This window comes from Hylobates moloch, unplaced genomic scaffold (assembly GCF_009828535.3).
Source record: "Hylobates moloch isolate HMO894 unplaced genomic scaffold, HMol_V3 SCAFFOLD_12, whole genome shotgun sequence".
Classification (NCBI taxonomy): Eukaryota; Metazoa; Chordata; class Mammalia; order Primates; family Hylobatidae; genus Hylobates; species Hylobates moloch.
This window is the reverse complement of record NW_026652287.1, coordinates 43,664,011-43,678,000: the sequence shown is the minus strand read 5'-3', so window position 1 is coordinate 43,678,000 and position 13,990 is coordinate 43,664,011. Positions and strand designations below refer to the sequence as shown.

General features: G+C 53.5%; 2 protein-coding genes across 8 annotated transcripts in view; both read right to left on the bottom strand.

The window, feature by feature from the left end:
* Positions 1-5,402, bottom strand: part of DNM2 (dynamin 2) — a 115,418-nt gene extending 110,016 nt beyond the window's left edge. For 5 of the 7 annotated variants that reach the window (XM_032169676.2, XM_032169679.2, XM_032169682.2 and 2 more), the window contains exon 1: positions 5,078-5,402. In XM_032169676.2, the coding sequence (XP_032025567.1) occupies positions 5,078-5,238 (161 nt within the window). In that variant the 5' untranslated portion in view covers positions 5,239-5,402. The remainder of the gene's footprint in view (positions 1-5,077) is intronic. The other 2 variants (XM_032169678.2, XM_032169683.2) reach the window with 1 other exon arrangement.
* Positions 5,403-10,835: 5,433 nt separating this feature from the next.
* The window catches only part of QTRT1 (queuine tRNA-ribosyltransferase catalytic subunit 1), a 12,858-nt gene continuing 9,703 nt past the window's right edge, over positions 10,836-13,990 (bottom strand). Inside the window, exons 6-10 of the mRNA XM_032169684.2 lie at positions 11,904-12,042; positions 11,575-11,650; positions 11,334-11,443; positions 11,161-11,248; positions 10,836-11,083 (exon numbers count right to left, since the gene is read on the bottom strand). Of these exons, the coding sequence (XP_032025575.1) occupies positions 10,931-11,083; positions 11,161-11,248; positions 11,334-11,443; positions 11,575-11,650; positions 11,904-12,042 (566 nt within the window). The 3' untranslated portion in view covers positions 10,836-10,930. The remainder of the gene's footprint in view (positions 11,084-11,160; positions 11,249-11,333; positions 11,444-11,574; positions 11,651-11,903; positions 12,043-13,990) is intronic.

The following is a 13,990-nucleotide window of genomic DNA, read 5'->3' as shown; positions in this document are numbered from 1 at the left end:
AAAAAAAAAAAAAAAAAAAAGAAAAATTAGCCAAGCGTGGCACGTGCCTGTAGTCCCAGCTACTTAGGAGGCTGAGAGGTAGAGAATCGCTTGAGCCCAGGAGGTCAAGGCTGCAGTGAGCAGAGATCGTGCCACTGCACTCTAGCCTGGGCGACAGTGTAAGACCCTATCTCAAAAAATAAAAATAAAGTGGAGGGATTGAGTCCCCTGCCCACGGTCTCACAGGTATGCAATGACTGGCACTAGGTGACTTTACCTGCCCTATGAGTTGAAACAGATCAATCAGATCTGTCAACAGGCCCATTTCCTAGCTGAGGAAACTGAGGCTGGCAGAGGTACCTCCCTCACAGGACCAGGCTCATACTATGCAATGGGAGCTGGAGGCCTCGGCCTCTTCTTGCCCTTCTCTGGCTCAGGTGTGGTGGCTCGCGACTGTAGTCCCAGCTACTCGGGAGGCTAGGGTGAGGGAATGCCTAAGGCCTTCCCTCTGGCCAGCCCCTGAGGCTAAATGACAAGGGTCAAGAGGGAGTGATGCCCTCCTTTCTCCTTAGGGCCAAAGTTCTATCTGCTGGTGCAGGGCAGACAAGACAGGGGTCTCAAACTCAAAGGTTCCAGGGCCAGGAGGCTCCAAGCAAATATGATCTAGGCCTGGGTGAGTGCTAGGGAGTAGTGGGGACTGTGGCAGCTGGAGTGGCCACTCTTAGTCTGATGGGACAGTGACTGCTGCTTCTGAAATCGAAGCCATTAGTGCCACAAGGGACAAAGGCTCAGCAAGGCCAGGTGACACTGATTACAACAACAGCAACCATGAGTATAAGACACATGCGCTCGGCCCACATCACCCATCTAGGCCCCAGGGTACCAGTTACCACCCTCAGCTTACAGAAAAGGAATCTGAGGCCCAGAACGCCAAATCCACGTGGCCGAGTCGCACAGCCAGACGTGGTGGAACCAGGCCTTAGGCCCACAGCCTGTGCACGACAACTCAAAACTCTATAGATCTGAGTGTCTTAGCACCACAAGAAATCTGGATATTGACTGGAAATCTAACATTGGAAAATCTTATTAAAAACAAAAGCTACGAAGGTAAAACAAAAGACCCAGCAGGCAGGCCTTGGCCCCCAGAGCCAGTGATCTGGACCTCCAGCTATAGGGCTGAACTAACTGGGCTGTTCCCACTCAGACCACATCCTCAGAAAATCCAGGCTCGGCTCAATGGTTCACACCTGTAATCCTAGTGTTTTTAGAGGCAGAGGCAGGAGGATTGCTTGAGCCCTGGAGTTCGAGGCTGCAATGAGCTAGGACTGCACCCCTCCACTCCAACCTCGGCAACAAAGAGAGACCCTATCTCTTACTCCCCGCCAAAACAAAAGTAAGCCTTGTTTGAGCCCCTCATACCCAAAGAGAGGCCTTTTTTTTTTTTTTTTTTGAGACGGAGTCTCGCTCTGTCGCCCAGGCTGGAGTGCAGTGGCGCAATCTCGGCTCACTGCAAGCTCCGCCTCCCGGGTTCACGCCATTCTCCTGCCTCAGCCTCTCCGAGTAGCTGGGACTACAGGCGCCCGCCACCATGCGCGGCTAATTTTTTGTATTTTTAGTAGAGACGGGGTTTCACCGTGGTCTCGATCTCCTGACCTCGTGATCCGCCCGCCTCGGCCTCCCAAAGTGCTGGGATTACAAGCGTGAGCCACTGCGCCCGGCCAAGAGAGGCCTTTTTACAACTTTGGTTTTCAGGTACTGAATTAATACTCTTAACGAGGCCAGCCATGGTGGTTCACACCTATAATGCCAGCACTTTGGGTGGCTGAGGTGGGTGGATCACCTGAGGTCAGGAGTTCAAGACCAGCCTGGCCAACATGGTGAAACCCCATCTCTGCTAAAAATACAAAAATTAGCCAGGTGTGGTAACGCACGCCTGTAATCCCAGCTACTCGGGAGGCTGAGGTATGAGAATCGCTTGAACCCGGGAGGTGGAGGTTGCAGTGAGCTGAGATAGCGCCACTGCACTCCAGCCTGGGGAACAGAGTGAGACTCGGTGTAAAAATATATACATAATGAGCAACTCCTGCATTGCAGGATTCTAGGAGGTTGCCACAGGAGCCAGCTCCATACTGGCTGGCAGCTGCCAGACACCACGGTAGACAGCAGAGAAAGGCAAGGGGTAGAGGGACTGAGGAGAGGTAAGGACGGGAGAGAGACCCAGGTTCCCAACCCAGAGCACTTAACTCCTCACTTTACAGCCTCCAGTAAGAGTGTCCTGCTCAGCTATCTGAGCCTCAGTTTCCCGCTCTGTAAAATGGGGATTACAGCAATGCCGCCCTCATAAGGCTTAAGTGTGTAACGTGAAAGCACTTTCATTTTGGTTAGCTTTTGTCCCTGATAGCAAAGGACCCAGCCAGATAAACAACAATAGCCCCATCCATGTAGACCTACTATGTGCCAGGCGCTGCGTTAGGTAAGCACTTTTTCTTTTCTTTTTTTGAAACCGGATCTGGTTCTGTCACCCAGGCTGGAGGGTAATGGTGCGATCACGGCTCACTGCAGTCTGGACATCCTGGGCTCAAGCAGTCCTCCCAGGGCCAGCCTCCTGAGTTGCTGGGACTACAGGTGTGGGACTACTGCCCTACCTGGCTAATTTTTTTATTTTTTGTAGAATGGCATCTTGTCATGTTACCCAGGCTGGTCTTGGAACTCCTGGGGCCAGGCTTGGTGGCTCACGCCTGTAATCCCAGCACTCTGGGAGGCCAAGGCAGGAGGATCACTTGAGGTAAGGAGTTCGAGACCAGCCTGGCCAACGTGGTGAAACCCCGTCCCTACTAAAAATACAAAAATTAGTTGGGCGTGGTGGTGGACGCCTGTAATCCCAGCTACTCGGGAGGCTGAGGCAGAAGAATCGCCTGAACCCGGGAGGCAGAGGTTGCAGTGAGCCAAGATCACGCCACTGCACTCCAGACTGGATGACAGAGGGAGACTCTGTCTCGAAAAAAAAAAAACTTGGGCCGGGCGCGGTGGCTCACGCCCGTAATCCTAGCACTTTGGGAGGCCGAGGCGGGTGGATCACGAGGCCAGGAGATCGAGACCACGGTGAAACCCCGTCTCTACTACAATTACAAAAAATTAGCCGGGTGCGGTGGCGGGCACCTGTAATCCCAGCTACTCTGGAGGCTGAGACAGGAGAATGGCGTGAACCCGGGAGGCGGAGCTTGCAGTGAAGGGAGATCGCGCCACTGCACTCCAGCCTGGGCGACAGAGCGAGACTCCGTCTCAAAAAAAAAAAAAACAAAAAAAACTTGTTTAGGAGAGTCAATGAACACTTAGAGAGGCCAAGACAACCTGTGCAAGGTCACAAGGCAAGTGAAAGAGACAGAGCTTTGCAAACACCGCCCCCTCCCCCACCCACAGCAGAAGCCTGGGCAGGCAGGAAGATGGTCACTCAAAGGGGCCCACACAACAGTCCAGCCTGAGATCAGGCCAGGCCCAGCTGGCTGCAAGTCCACACCTTTCCACCACGGTAGACAGAAGGCAATGCGCCAGAGACAAGGTAGCAAAAGATGAGATTTGTGCTGCTTGGAGCAAAGCCCCAAGGTTCTGGGATGGCAGACACAAGGCCTTATGCCAGCCTAGTGGCCTTGGGTGAACACAATCCCTTCTGAGCCTCCCAGCTCAGCTAAGGTGGGGATGGTAACACAGCCTCCACCCCACTCCTTACTTGGGATTCAAGATGTTGAATCAAGAAAGAACATTATCCCTTGACACTGATAACAACAATAACAATGACAATAATGACAGGAGGAGGATGTTACCATTTGGCAGCCACACCACCACAAATGAGTAGTTCCTGGAATGGAGAAGTGGCTGCCCATCTGGGAGACAAGAAAGGCAAGAGGGATTGGTGGGAGGGCGAGGTGGCTGCACGGGCTGTTCTCATTCATTTGCTTCCTGAATCCTGGAAACAGCCCAGAGAGTGCAGTTTGCCCACTGGACAGATGGGCACACCGCGGCTTCTCAGGGCTGTCCAGAGAAGGCTACATCCCAGCGCTAGCCACTGAGGCCTGATCCCCCAAGAAGCCCCTTCCCAGGCTCCAAAGGAGGGCCCCCAATTTGCAGGCTGTAGTTGGGAGGCAGGCCCCTGTGTTCTAGCACCCTGAAAGGAATCCTGAAGTAAGGTACCCCAGGGTCCTCCTTCCAGCTGAGAGGGGAAGTAGGGTTCAAACCTCATCCTTCAGCTCTATTCTTCCCTCTACTCTCCTGCCACCCCTTTCCAGAGGCGTTGGGCCAGACACTCAGGGGTAGTCATGGGCAGACTAGGAGATGGCCAGACAGACAGAAGAATTCACACGGAAGAGAGGAGCCAGCGCTAGCCAGGAACCAAGCTGTAAGAGTCGGCCAGAGAGAATCAAACAGGGTCCCCTAGGAGTCAGCTAGCCAGTCAGACAGTGGAGGCCAGCTGGTGTCACCCAACAGAGGGACTGCTCAGTGTTAAAGTCTGTGAGGGGCACGGATGGGCGGCCAGACAGCAGAGGTCACCCTGGACAGCCAGCCAGACAGCAGGGGGCTGCCAGGTGGGACTGGACAGATGGACAACCAAATGGTGGTGGCAGGGAGGCTTGCCCAGGACAGAGAGACAGCCAACCAGACGGCGAGGGCAGCTCCAGATACAAGAACAAGCCAGCCAGACCACAGGGGTCGCCCCAATAGATATCTAGATGGCCGGTTTCACCTCTGATAAACAGCCCGAAAGAGCGGAAGAGGGATCTACCCCAGACCCATGGCCAACCAGATGGCAGAGTTCACCCACAAAAGCTGGGACCAGATGGGCCGCAGGGTTCCAGCGCACCTCCTGTCCTACTGCGCCCCGGCCCGTGACGCCGCCCCTGGGGCCCGGGCCCGCTCCAGAGCCCCTGCAGGGAGTCCTCTGCCCAGGGCGTCCCACAGGGCCCGCCTCCCCGACCCCGTCCGGTTCCCCGCCGCGGGCACGCAAGCGCCGCACTTACGCCGGCGGCGCAGGGCGCGCCATTCCCGGTCCGCCCTCCGCGCCCTAGGCCACCGCCCGCCCGCGATCCCTGCCGCGCCCGCTCACCGGCCCACGAAGTTCTCCAGCACCGAGCTCTTGCCGGCGCTCTGGCCGCCCACTACAGCGATCTGTGGCAGGTCCAGGTGGCAGCTCTGGCCGATGGAGCTGAAGGCGTCCTGCAGTTTGTTGACCAGCGGGATCAGCTCTTCCATCCCGCGGTTGCCCATGGCGCCGGCGGCCCCCGGCCCGAGCGCACTGCGCTCCTCGCCCGCCGCCGACCCTCAACGACCTGGCCCCGCGGCGTCTGTAGCCGTTGCTCCCCGCCCGCCCGGGCCTCGGCAAGACGCCCGCTCCCGGCTCGGCCTCACGGTCGCCGCCTCATCCGGTTCTCAGGCGACACCCGACCCGAGCGACCTCCCGCCCCGGCCCCGGGGGCTGCGCCCAAAGCACTCGCGCGGCACGCGATTGGCCTGCTGCACCGCCACTCGGATACAGTAGCCAATAAAAACGAGGCACGGGCCTATGGTTGCGTAAACCTTCCCCCTGGGACCGTCTTGCTGGCTTATTGGACAAAAGAACCGTCACTGTTGTTCAAGAGCCAATAGCGGCAGAAAGCAAGTTGTCAAGAGAGGAAGGAGGTGTTTCAGAAAAATGCACGTTGGCTCTGCCCATTGGCGAAGTTGCACCATCTTATTGGCAGGCAGACGTGCCAGTAGACAATGTGGACCAATGGTGTTGGGGATGGAGCTACTACCTAGTTCCCTAAGAATTTCCCATTGGTTCATATAAATATCACTTCGTTGCTCCAGCCAACCAGGCAAAAGAGGGCGGGCTTTAACATCCCGCCCTCTTGACAATCGTTGAGAACCATATCTGTCAATCAGAAAAACCCGTTCTTCCTTGTGATTGTTAGATGTCTGCAACAGTCTTCTGAAGTGCAGGATAGAGCCCACCGTACTCGCTCAAGGGCGACACCTCGTGGTGGGATCCGATGTCTCGATTTTTGAGTTTCCTGGCACTGGGGAAAACTACAAGTCCCAGAGCGCATCTCAGTTCCCAGACTGCAAACCAGCTCTGGGAGCAGGGTCCCAATGCGCTCTGCAAATGGTAGAGGCCAAGTCATTGCTTCCTAGGGATAGAACGCAATAAAATCACTCCTCCACGCCTTTGCAAATGCTGTGCCCTTTCTGCTCACGCCCGATCTTGACGCCGCTAACACTCCAACGTTTTTCCCCCACTTCTTCAACTTTAGCAGAGCATGAATCTTTTTTCTTTTCTTTTTTTGAGGCGGGGTCTCACTCTGTCACCCAGGCAGGAGTGCAGTGGCGCGATCTTGGCTCACTGCAACCTCCGCCTCCCCGGTTCAACCAATTCTTCTGCCTCAGCCTCCCGAATAGCTGGGATTACAAATGAGAGCCACTACGCCCAGCGAATTTTGTATTTTTAGTAGACAGACAGGGTTTCACCCTATTGTTCAGGCTGATCTTGAACGCTTGGCCTCAAGTGATCCGCCCGTCTTGGCCTCCCAAAGTGTTGGAATTACAGGCGTGAGCCACCGCGTCTAGCCAATGAATCTTCTTTTCTTAGAAACTGGGTCCTCACTCTGTTGCCCAGGCTGGAGTGCAGTAGTGCACTCATAGTTCAATTCAACAAGCACCTGGACTCAAACGATCCTCCTGCCTCAGCGTCCTGAGTAGCTGGAATCACAGGCGTGTGCAACTATGCCCAGCTAATTATTTCTTTTTTTTTTTTTTTTTTGAGACAGAGCCTCGCTCTGTCGCCCAGGCTGGAGTGCAGTGGCGCAATCTCGGCTCACTGCAAGCTCCGCCTCCCGGGTTCCCGCCATTCTCCTGCCTCAGCCTCTCCGAGTAGCTGTAGCTGGGACTACAGGCGCCTGCCACCACGCCCGGCTAATTTTTTGTATTTTTAGTAGAGACGGGGTTTCACCGTGGTCTCGATCTCCTGACCTCGTGATCCACCCGCCTCGGCCTCCCAAAGTGCTGGGATTACAAGCGTGAGCCAACACGCCCGGCCTCTATTTTATTTTTTATAGAGACAGGGTCTTGCTGTGTTGTCCAGGCTGGTCTCAAACTCCTGGGCCCAAACGACCCTCACAGGCCGGCCTCCCAAAAGTGCTGGGATTACAGGAGTGAACCCCCCAACTGGCTTTGGATCTTTTTGAGAACCCACTAAAACTCAACAAATCCTCTCCCCGTGAAAAGACATGCTATTTTGTAGGCAAAATTGGGGTTCTGGGAACTGGAACTCCTGACAGTGGACAGAGACAAATAGGAGGATTTGAAGTGTCTTGACCCCTCTGGAGACAAATAGGCCAGAGATAAGGAAACCCAGTGAGAAGGCAGGAACAGGTAAGCGCTCTGACTTGAGGCAGCACAAGAAGATGGAGAAAGAGGAGAAGGGTGGCTCATGGCATTTGCCTGTTTTGTGACCCAAAACCCCAGGTCTCAAAGAAATAGGCAAAAAGCGCCAGGTGCGGTGGCTCATGCCTGTAATCCCAGCACTTTGGGAGGCCGAGGAGGGCAGATCACCTGAGGTTAGAGGTTCGAAACCAGCTTGGCTAACATAGTGAAACCCCGTTTCTACTAAAAGTACAAAAAAATTAGCCGGGCGTGGTGATGCATGCCTGTAATACCAGCTACTCAAGAGGCTGAGGCAGGAGAATCGCTTGAACACGGCAGGCAGGAGAATCGCTTGAACACGGGAGGCGGAAGTTGCAGTGAGGTGAGATTGCACCACTGCACTCCAGCCTGAGCAACAAGAGCAAAACCCCATCTCAAAAACAAACAAACAAAAAACATTGAGGAAACTCTTCATGTACTCAAGTATAAATAATTTGAGATATACTGAGGAAAAAACAAGCAAGGTACAGAACTGTGTGTGAAGGATGCTGACATGCATGAAAACCATATGTACACATGGAAAATTGCTGGAAAAATACACAAATTGATAAAAGTAGTTGCACTTTTGATGTGATTTGAATTATGAATTACATACATGTATTACTTTTTCACTTTTTTTTTTTTTGAAACAGTCTTGCTCTGTCGCCCAGGCTGGAGTGCAGTGATGCAATCTCAGCTCACTGCAACCTCCGCCTACCAGGTTCAAATGATTCTCCTGCCTCAGCCTTTCAAGTAGCTGGGACTACAGGTGCATGCCATCATACCCAGCTAATTTTTGTATTTTTAGTAGAGCTGGGGTTTCACCATGTTGGCCAGGCCCATCTCGAACTCCTGACCTCAGATGATCCTCCCTCCTTGGCCTCCCAAAGTGCTGGGATTGCAGGTGTGAGCCACCGTGCTTGGACTTTTTTTTCCTTTTCGTTTCTTTTTGTGAGATGGAGTCTTGCTCTGTCACCCAGGCTGGAGTACAGTAGTGCGATCTTGGCTCACTGCAACCTCCAAGTCCTGGCTTCAAGCGATATTCCTGCCTCAGCCTCCAGAGTAGCTGGGATTACAGGCACGTGCCACCACACCCAGCTAATTTTTGTATTTTTAGTAGAGATGGGATTTCACCATGTTGGCCAGGCTGGTCTTGAACTCCTGACCTCATGATCTGCCCTCCTTGGCCTCCCAAAGTGCTAGGATTACAGGTGTGAGCCACCACGCCCAAATTTTTTTTTTTTTTTTTTTTAGATGGGAGAGTCTTGCTGTCTCTCAGGGTGGAGTGCAGTGGTGCGATCTCGGCTCACTGCGACCTCCGAGTCCTGGGTTGAAGTGATTCTCCTGCCTCAGCCTCCAGAGTAGCTGGGATTACAGACACGTGCCACCACGCCCAGCTAATTTTTGTATTTTTAGTAGAGACAGGGTTTCACTATGTTGGCCAGGCTGGTCTCAAACTCCTTCACCTCAAGTGATCTGCCCGCCTTGGCCTCCCAAAGCACTGGGATTACAGGTGTGAGCCACTGCATCTGGCCTACTTTTTCCATTTCAAATACTTCATTTTTGAAGAGCACTGGTTTTTGTTTTTGAGACAGAGTCTCACTCCGCTGCCCAGCCTGGAGTGCAGTGGTGCAATTGTGGCTCATTGCAGCCTCAACCTCCTGAGCTCAAGCGATCCTCCCACCTCAGCTTCCTCAGTAGCTGGGGGCACAGATGCACACCACCTGTATTTTTTGTAAAGATGGAGTTTCGCCATGTTGCCCAGGCTGGTGAAGATCACTAGTTCTGTAACTGATCATATCTGGGTTAGATCCTGGGCCTGTTTATTTACTGATTACTATGGTCTGAATGTTTATAGACCAGCCCTCTACCCCATCACCCACCACACCAAGAAACCTAATCCCCAACATGATGGTAATTGGAGGTGGGACCTTTGGAGGGCGATCAGGTGATTAGGTGAATGGGATTTGTGCCCTTATGTATTTTTCACAAACCTGCTGAGCTTCTCACTGTGCCTTCATAAAAGAGACCCCAGAGAGCTGCCTCGCCCCTTCTGCCATATGAGAAAAGATCGCCATCTAGGAAGTTTGCCCTCAACAGACACTGAATCTGCTGGTACCTTGATCTTGAATTTCCCAGCTTCTAGAATTGTGATAAATAGATTTCTGTTGTTTATAAGCCACCCAGTTGATGGTATTTTGTTATAGATGGTAGCCAGAATGGACTAAGAAAGTGACAGTGACCATGTAAACTTCATTCCTCTGCACCTCAGTGTCCTCCTCTGTAAAATGGAACACAACTGTACATGCAACATCAAGTTGCAAGAGTAGACCGGGCGTGGCGGCTCCAGATTGAGGCTACAGTGAGCCATGTTTGAATCAATGCACTCCAGCCTGGATGACAAAGGGAGACAGTCTCAAAAAAAAAAAAAAAAAAGAGGCTGGACACTGTGGCTCATGCCTGTAATCCCAACACTTTGGGAGGCTGAGGCAGGCAGATCACTTGAGGTCAGGAGTTTGAGACCAGCCTGGCCAACATGGTGAAACCCCATCTCTATTAAAAATACAAAAATTGGGCCGGGCGCGGTGGCTCACGCTTGTAATCCCAGCACTTTGGGAGGCCAAGGCGGGCGGATCACGAGGTCAGGAGATCGAGACCACGGTGAAACCCCGTCTCTACTAAAAAAAATACAAAAAATTAGCCGGGCGTGGTGGCGGGCGCCTGTAGTCCCAGCTACTCGGAGAGGCTGAGGCAGGAGAATGGCGTGAACCCGGGAGGCGGTGCTTGCAGTGAGCCAAGATTGCGCTACTGCACTCCAGCCTGGGTGACAGAGCGAGACTCCGTCTCAAAAAAAAAAAAAAAAAATACAAAAATTAGCCGGGCGTGGTGGCACACGCCTGTAGTCTCAGCTACTCGGGAGGCTGAGGCAGGAGAATCATTTGAACCCGGGAGGTGGAGGTGGCAGTGATCCGAGATCCCACCACTGCGCTCCAGCCTGGGTGACAGAGCGAGACTCATTCTCGGAAAAAAAAAAGAAAGAAAATAGGAGATTAAGCCTCATATCTATAAGAGTCAGACTAGGAGTGTATGCCTTAAAGCCAAGATACTATTTCTTTGATGGTGATGACCTTGGGCAAGTTCCCTCCCTTCCCTGGGTCTGCTTCCTCAGCTGTAAAAAAGGAGAGGCCAACAGTACCTCCCTCCAAGGTGGCTGGGGGGCCTGGGCCCCAGGAAGCAGGTGGCAGCTCCCACTCTAGGGGCACGCCCTGCATGCTGGGCACTGGCAGGTGGTTTCCAGCTATCTGCTGCTGCCACAGTGACGTGTTATGATTGGTGAGAAGGGGAGATATTCCACTGCAATGACGCTCAGACCGGGAGGGGGACCCAGACAGGCCACTTCCCCAAGAAGACACAGACACACTCTGTAAGTTACAATAAAAAAAACCTTCCAAAAAGAAATCCTTCAGTATCTTCCAGCCCCTCCCTCCCTCCCTTCCTCCCTCCCTCTCCCAATGCCAGGTCAGCCCAGTGTGATTCCCACAGAGGCCAGAGCGTCAGTGGCCCAGGTGGGACAGAGGGTAGGATCCCCGTACATCGTGCCCATGAAGTCCCGCACGAAGTCCGGGAAGCGCTTCTCCACGATGCTGGTGCGGACGGCACTCATGAGCTGCAGCTGCGGGGAGGGGAGGTCAGCGTGGGGCATACGCACCTAGGACACCCCCGCCCACCTTGCCCCGGGCACTGGCTCACCTGGTAGGCGATGTTGTGGACTGTGAGGTGGTGCAGCGCGGCCGTGTTGTCACTGTGCAGCAGTGCGTGCAGAAAGGCGCGGCTGTGCCTGTAGAGCAGCAGGGGACAGCTCAGCACAGCCAGGCCCTGTCCCCTCCACGCCCTGCCCCAGCTCACAGTGCCATCCTGCCTACTTTTGGCACGTGGGGCAGGTGCACTCCGGGTCTATGGGGCCGAAGTCCTTCTCAAACACCTTCTTCCTCAACTGTAGGTTCCCAGTCGGCACCAGGGCAGAGCCAAAGCGCTGTGGGAGAGGAAGGGCAGGGAAAGGGGGGGGTCACCCAGGGCTTCATTCTCCCCGCCCCCCACCCCTAACCTTGCCTCCCTAGTCCCCCACCCGTCTCCCGCCCTGACCTCCTTCTGCCAGAGCCTCACCGCTGTCCGTGTGGGGAAGACGCAGTCGAACATGTCACATCCAAGAGCCACGCAGACTACCAGATCAGTGGCATAGCTGGGGTTGCAGCCATGACGGGAGGGGGCAGAGAACCTCAGGGGCTTCCCAGGGCCCCTCCCAACCCTCACACTGCCCCAGACTGGGACATATTCCCTCAGAATGGCCTCCAAGGGACAGCCATGTCTTCCTAGTCTCCTCAGATCAGACCTGTGTCCGTTTCCCCCAAATGCCACTCCCCCAAGCAGGGTAGGGGGTCCCCAGGAATCCACTCCCCACAGGTAGGGCTCTGGCTCCCCTATCCACAACATACCCGACCCCCATCAGATATCGGGGCTTGTCCTTCGGCAGCCGAGAGGTGCTCAGCGCCACCATCCGCCAGAACTGCGACTTGCTCTCACCCCCGCTCAGGCCCCCAATGGCGAAGCCAGGCACGTCTCGCTTGGTCATCTCTGAGGGTACAGGGTAAGGTGAGGGCCACAGAAGAGGAAACGCGCCTGGTCTTCAATCCCAGAACACACCCTGCCCAGACTTCCAGAGTCGCTCAGGGAGAGAGTCAGAAAAACAGACTGAAACAGACAGAGGCAGAGAGGGAGACAGACACGGAAAGGGAGACGTAGAGGGAGACAGACACGGAAAGGGAAATGTAGAGGGAGACAGAGGAGAGGGTCCATCAGTCTGTCTGTCTGTCTAGGGGCTGGGACTGCTGCTGATCTCAGCTAACATTTATTGAGTGCCTGCTGTATGCAAGACCCTTTCCTTCAGTGCTCAGAAGAGGCAGAGCCCACAGTCCCTTAGCTGAAACTGTTGGAACCAGATGTGTTTCAGAATTCAGAATTCTCCAGATTTGAGAACAGTAAACATCCCATATGCTGAGTAACAACAGCTGTCAGGTTAGGTGCAGTGGATCACGCCTGTCATCCCGGCACTGTGGGAGGCCGAGGCAAGCAGATCACTTGAAGCCTGGTGTTGAAGAACAATCTGGCCAACATGGTGAAACCCTGTCTCTACTAAAAATACGAAAAGTAGCCAGGCGTGGTGGTGCACGCCTGTGGTCCCAGCTACACAGGAGACTGAGGCAGGAGAATCGCTTGAACCTGGGAGGCAGAGCTTGCAGTGAGCCGAGATCACCCGACTGCACTCCAGCCTGGGCGACAGAGCGAGACTCCGTCTCAAAAACAAAACAAAACAACAACAACAAAAAAAAAAACACCCAAAATAGCCTGTCATCAAACACTGTAATATTTGTGCAACAAAATATGTGAAGACTTGGTGGAGGAAAGGGGAGTGAGAGCATTAGGACAAATACATAACGCATGTGGGGCTTAAAACCTCGATGACGGGCTGATGTGTGCAGGAAACCACCATGGCACATTTATAGCTGTGTAACAAACTTGCACGTTCTGCATATATATCCCAAAACTTAAACTTTTTTTTTTTTTTTTTTGAGACGGAGTTTTGCTCGTCACCCAGGCTGGAGTTCAGTGGCACCATCTTGGCTCACTGCAGCCCTCACCTCCCGGGTTCAAGTGATTCTCCTGCCTCAGCCTCCCGAGTAGCTGGGATTACAGTTGCCCGCCACCATGCCCGGCTAATTTTTTGTATTTTTAATAGAGACAGGGTTCCGTCATGTTGGGCAGGCTGGTCTCGAACTCCTGACCTCAGGTAATCTGCCCACTTCGGCCTCCCAAAGTGCCAGGATTACAGGCGTGAGCCACCACGCCCGGCCAAAGTAAAATTTAAAAAATAAAAATAGGCTGGGCACGTGGCTCACGCCTGTAATCCCAGCACTTTGGGAGGCCAAGGCAGGTGGATCACGAGGTCAGGAGTTCGAGACCAGCCTGGCTAACATGGTGAAACCCCATCCCTACTAAAAATACAAAAATTGGCCGGTTGTGGTGGCTGGTGCCTGGTGCCTGTAATCCCAGCTACTCAGGAGGCTGAAGGAGGAGAATCGCTTGAAACCAGAAGGCAGGTGCCGATTACATGGAAACAAGACAAAATCTGTCTCAAAATAAAATAAAATAAAATAAAAATTACAATTTTGGGATAAAAGGTCTCACTGTGTTACCCAAACTGCAGTACAGTGATGTCATCATAGCTCACTGCAGCCACCAACCTCTGGGCTCAAGTGATCCTACCACCTCAGCCTCACAGGCACGCACTCCCATGCTTGTGTGCTGATTTTCTTTTTTTCTTTTCTTTTTGAGACGGATTCTTGCTCTGTCACCCAGGCTGGAGTGCAATGGTGTGATCTCAGCTCACTGTAACCTCCACCTCCCAGGTTCAAGTGATTCTCCTTCCTCAGCCTCCCGAGTAGCTAAGATTACAGGTGCCCACCACCATGTCTGGCTAATTTTTTTTTTTTTTTTTTTGAGATGGAGTCTCACTTTGTTGCCC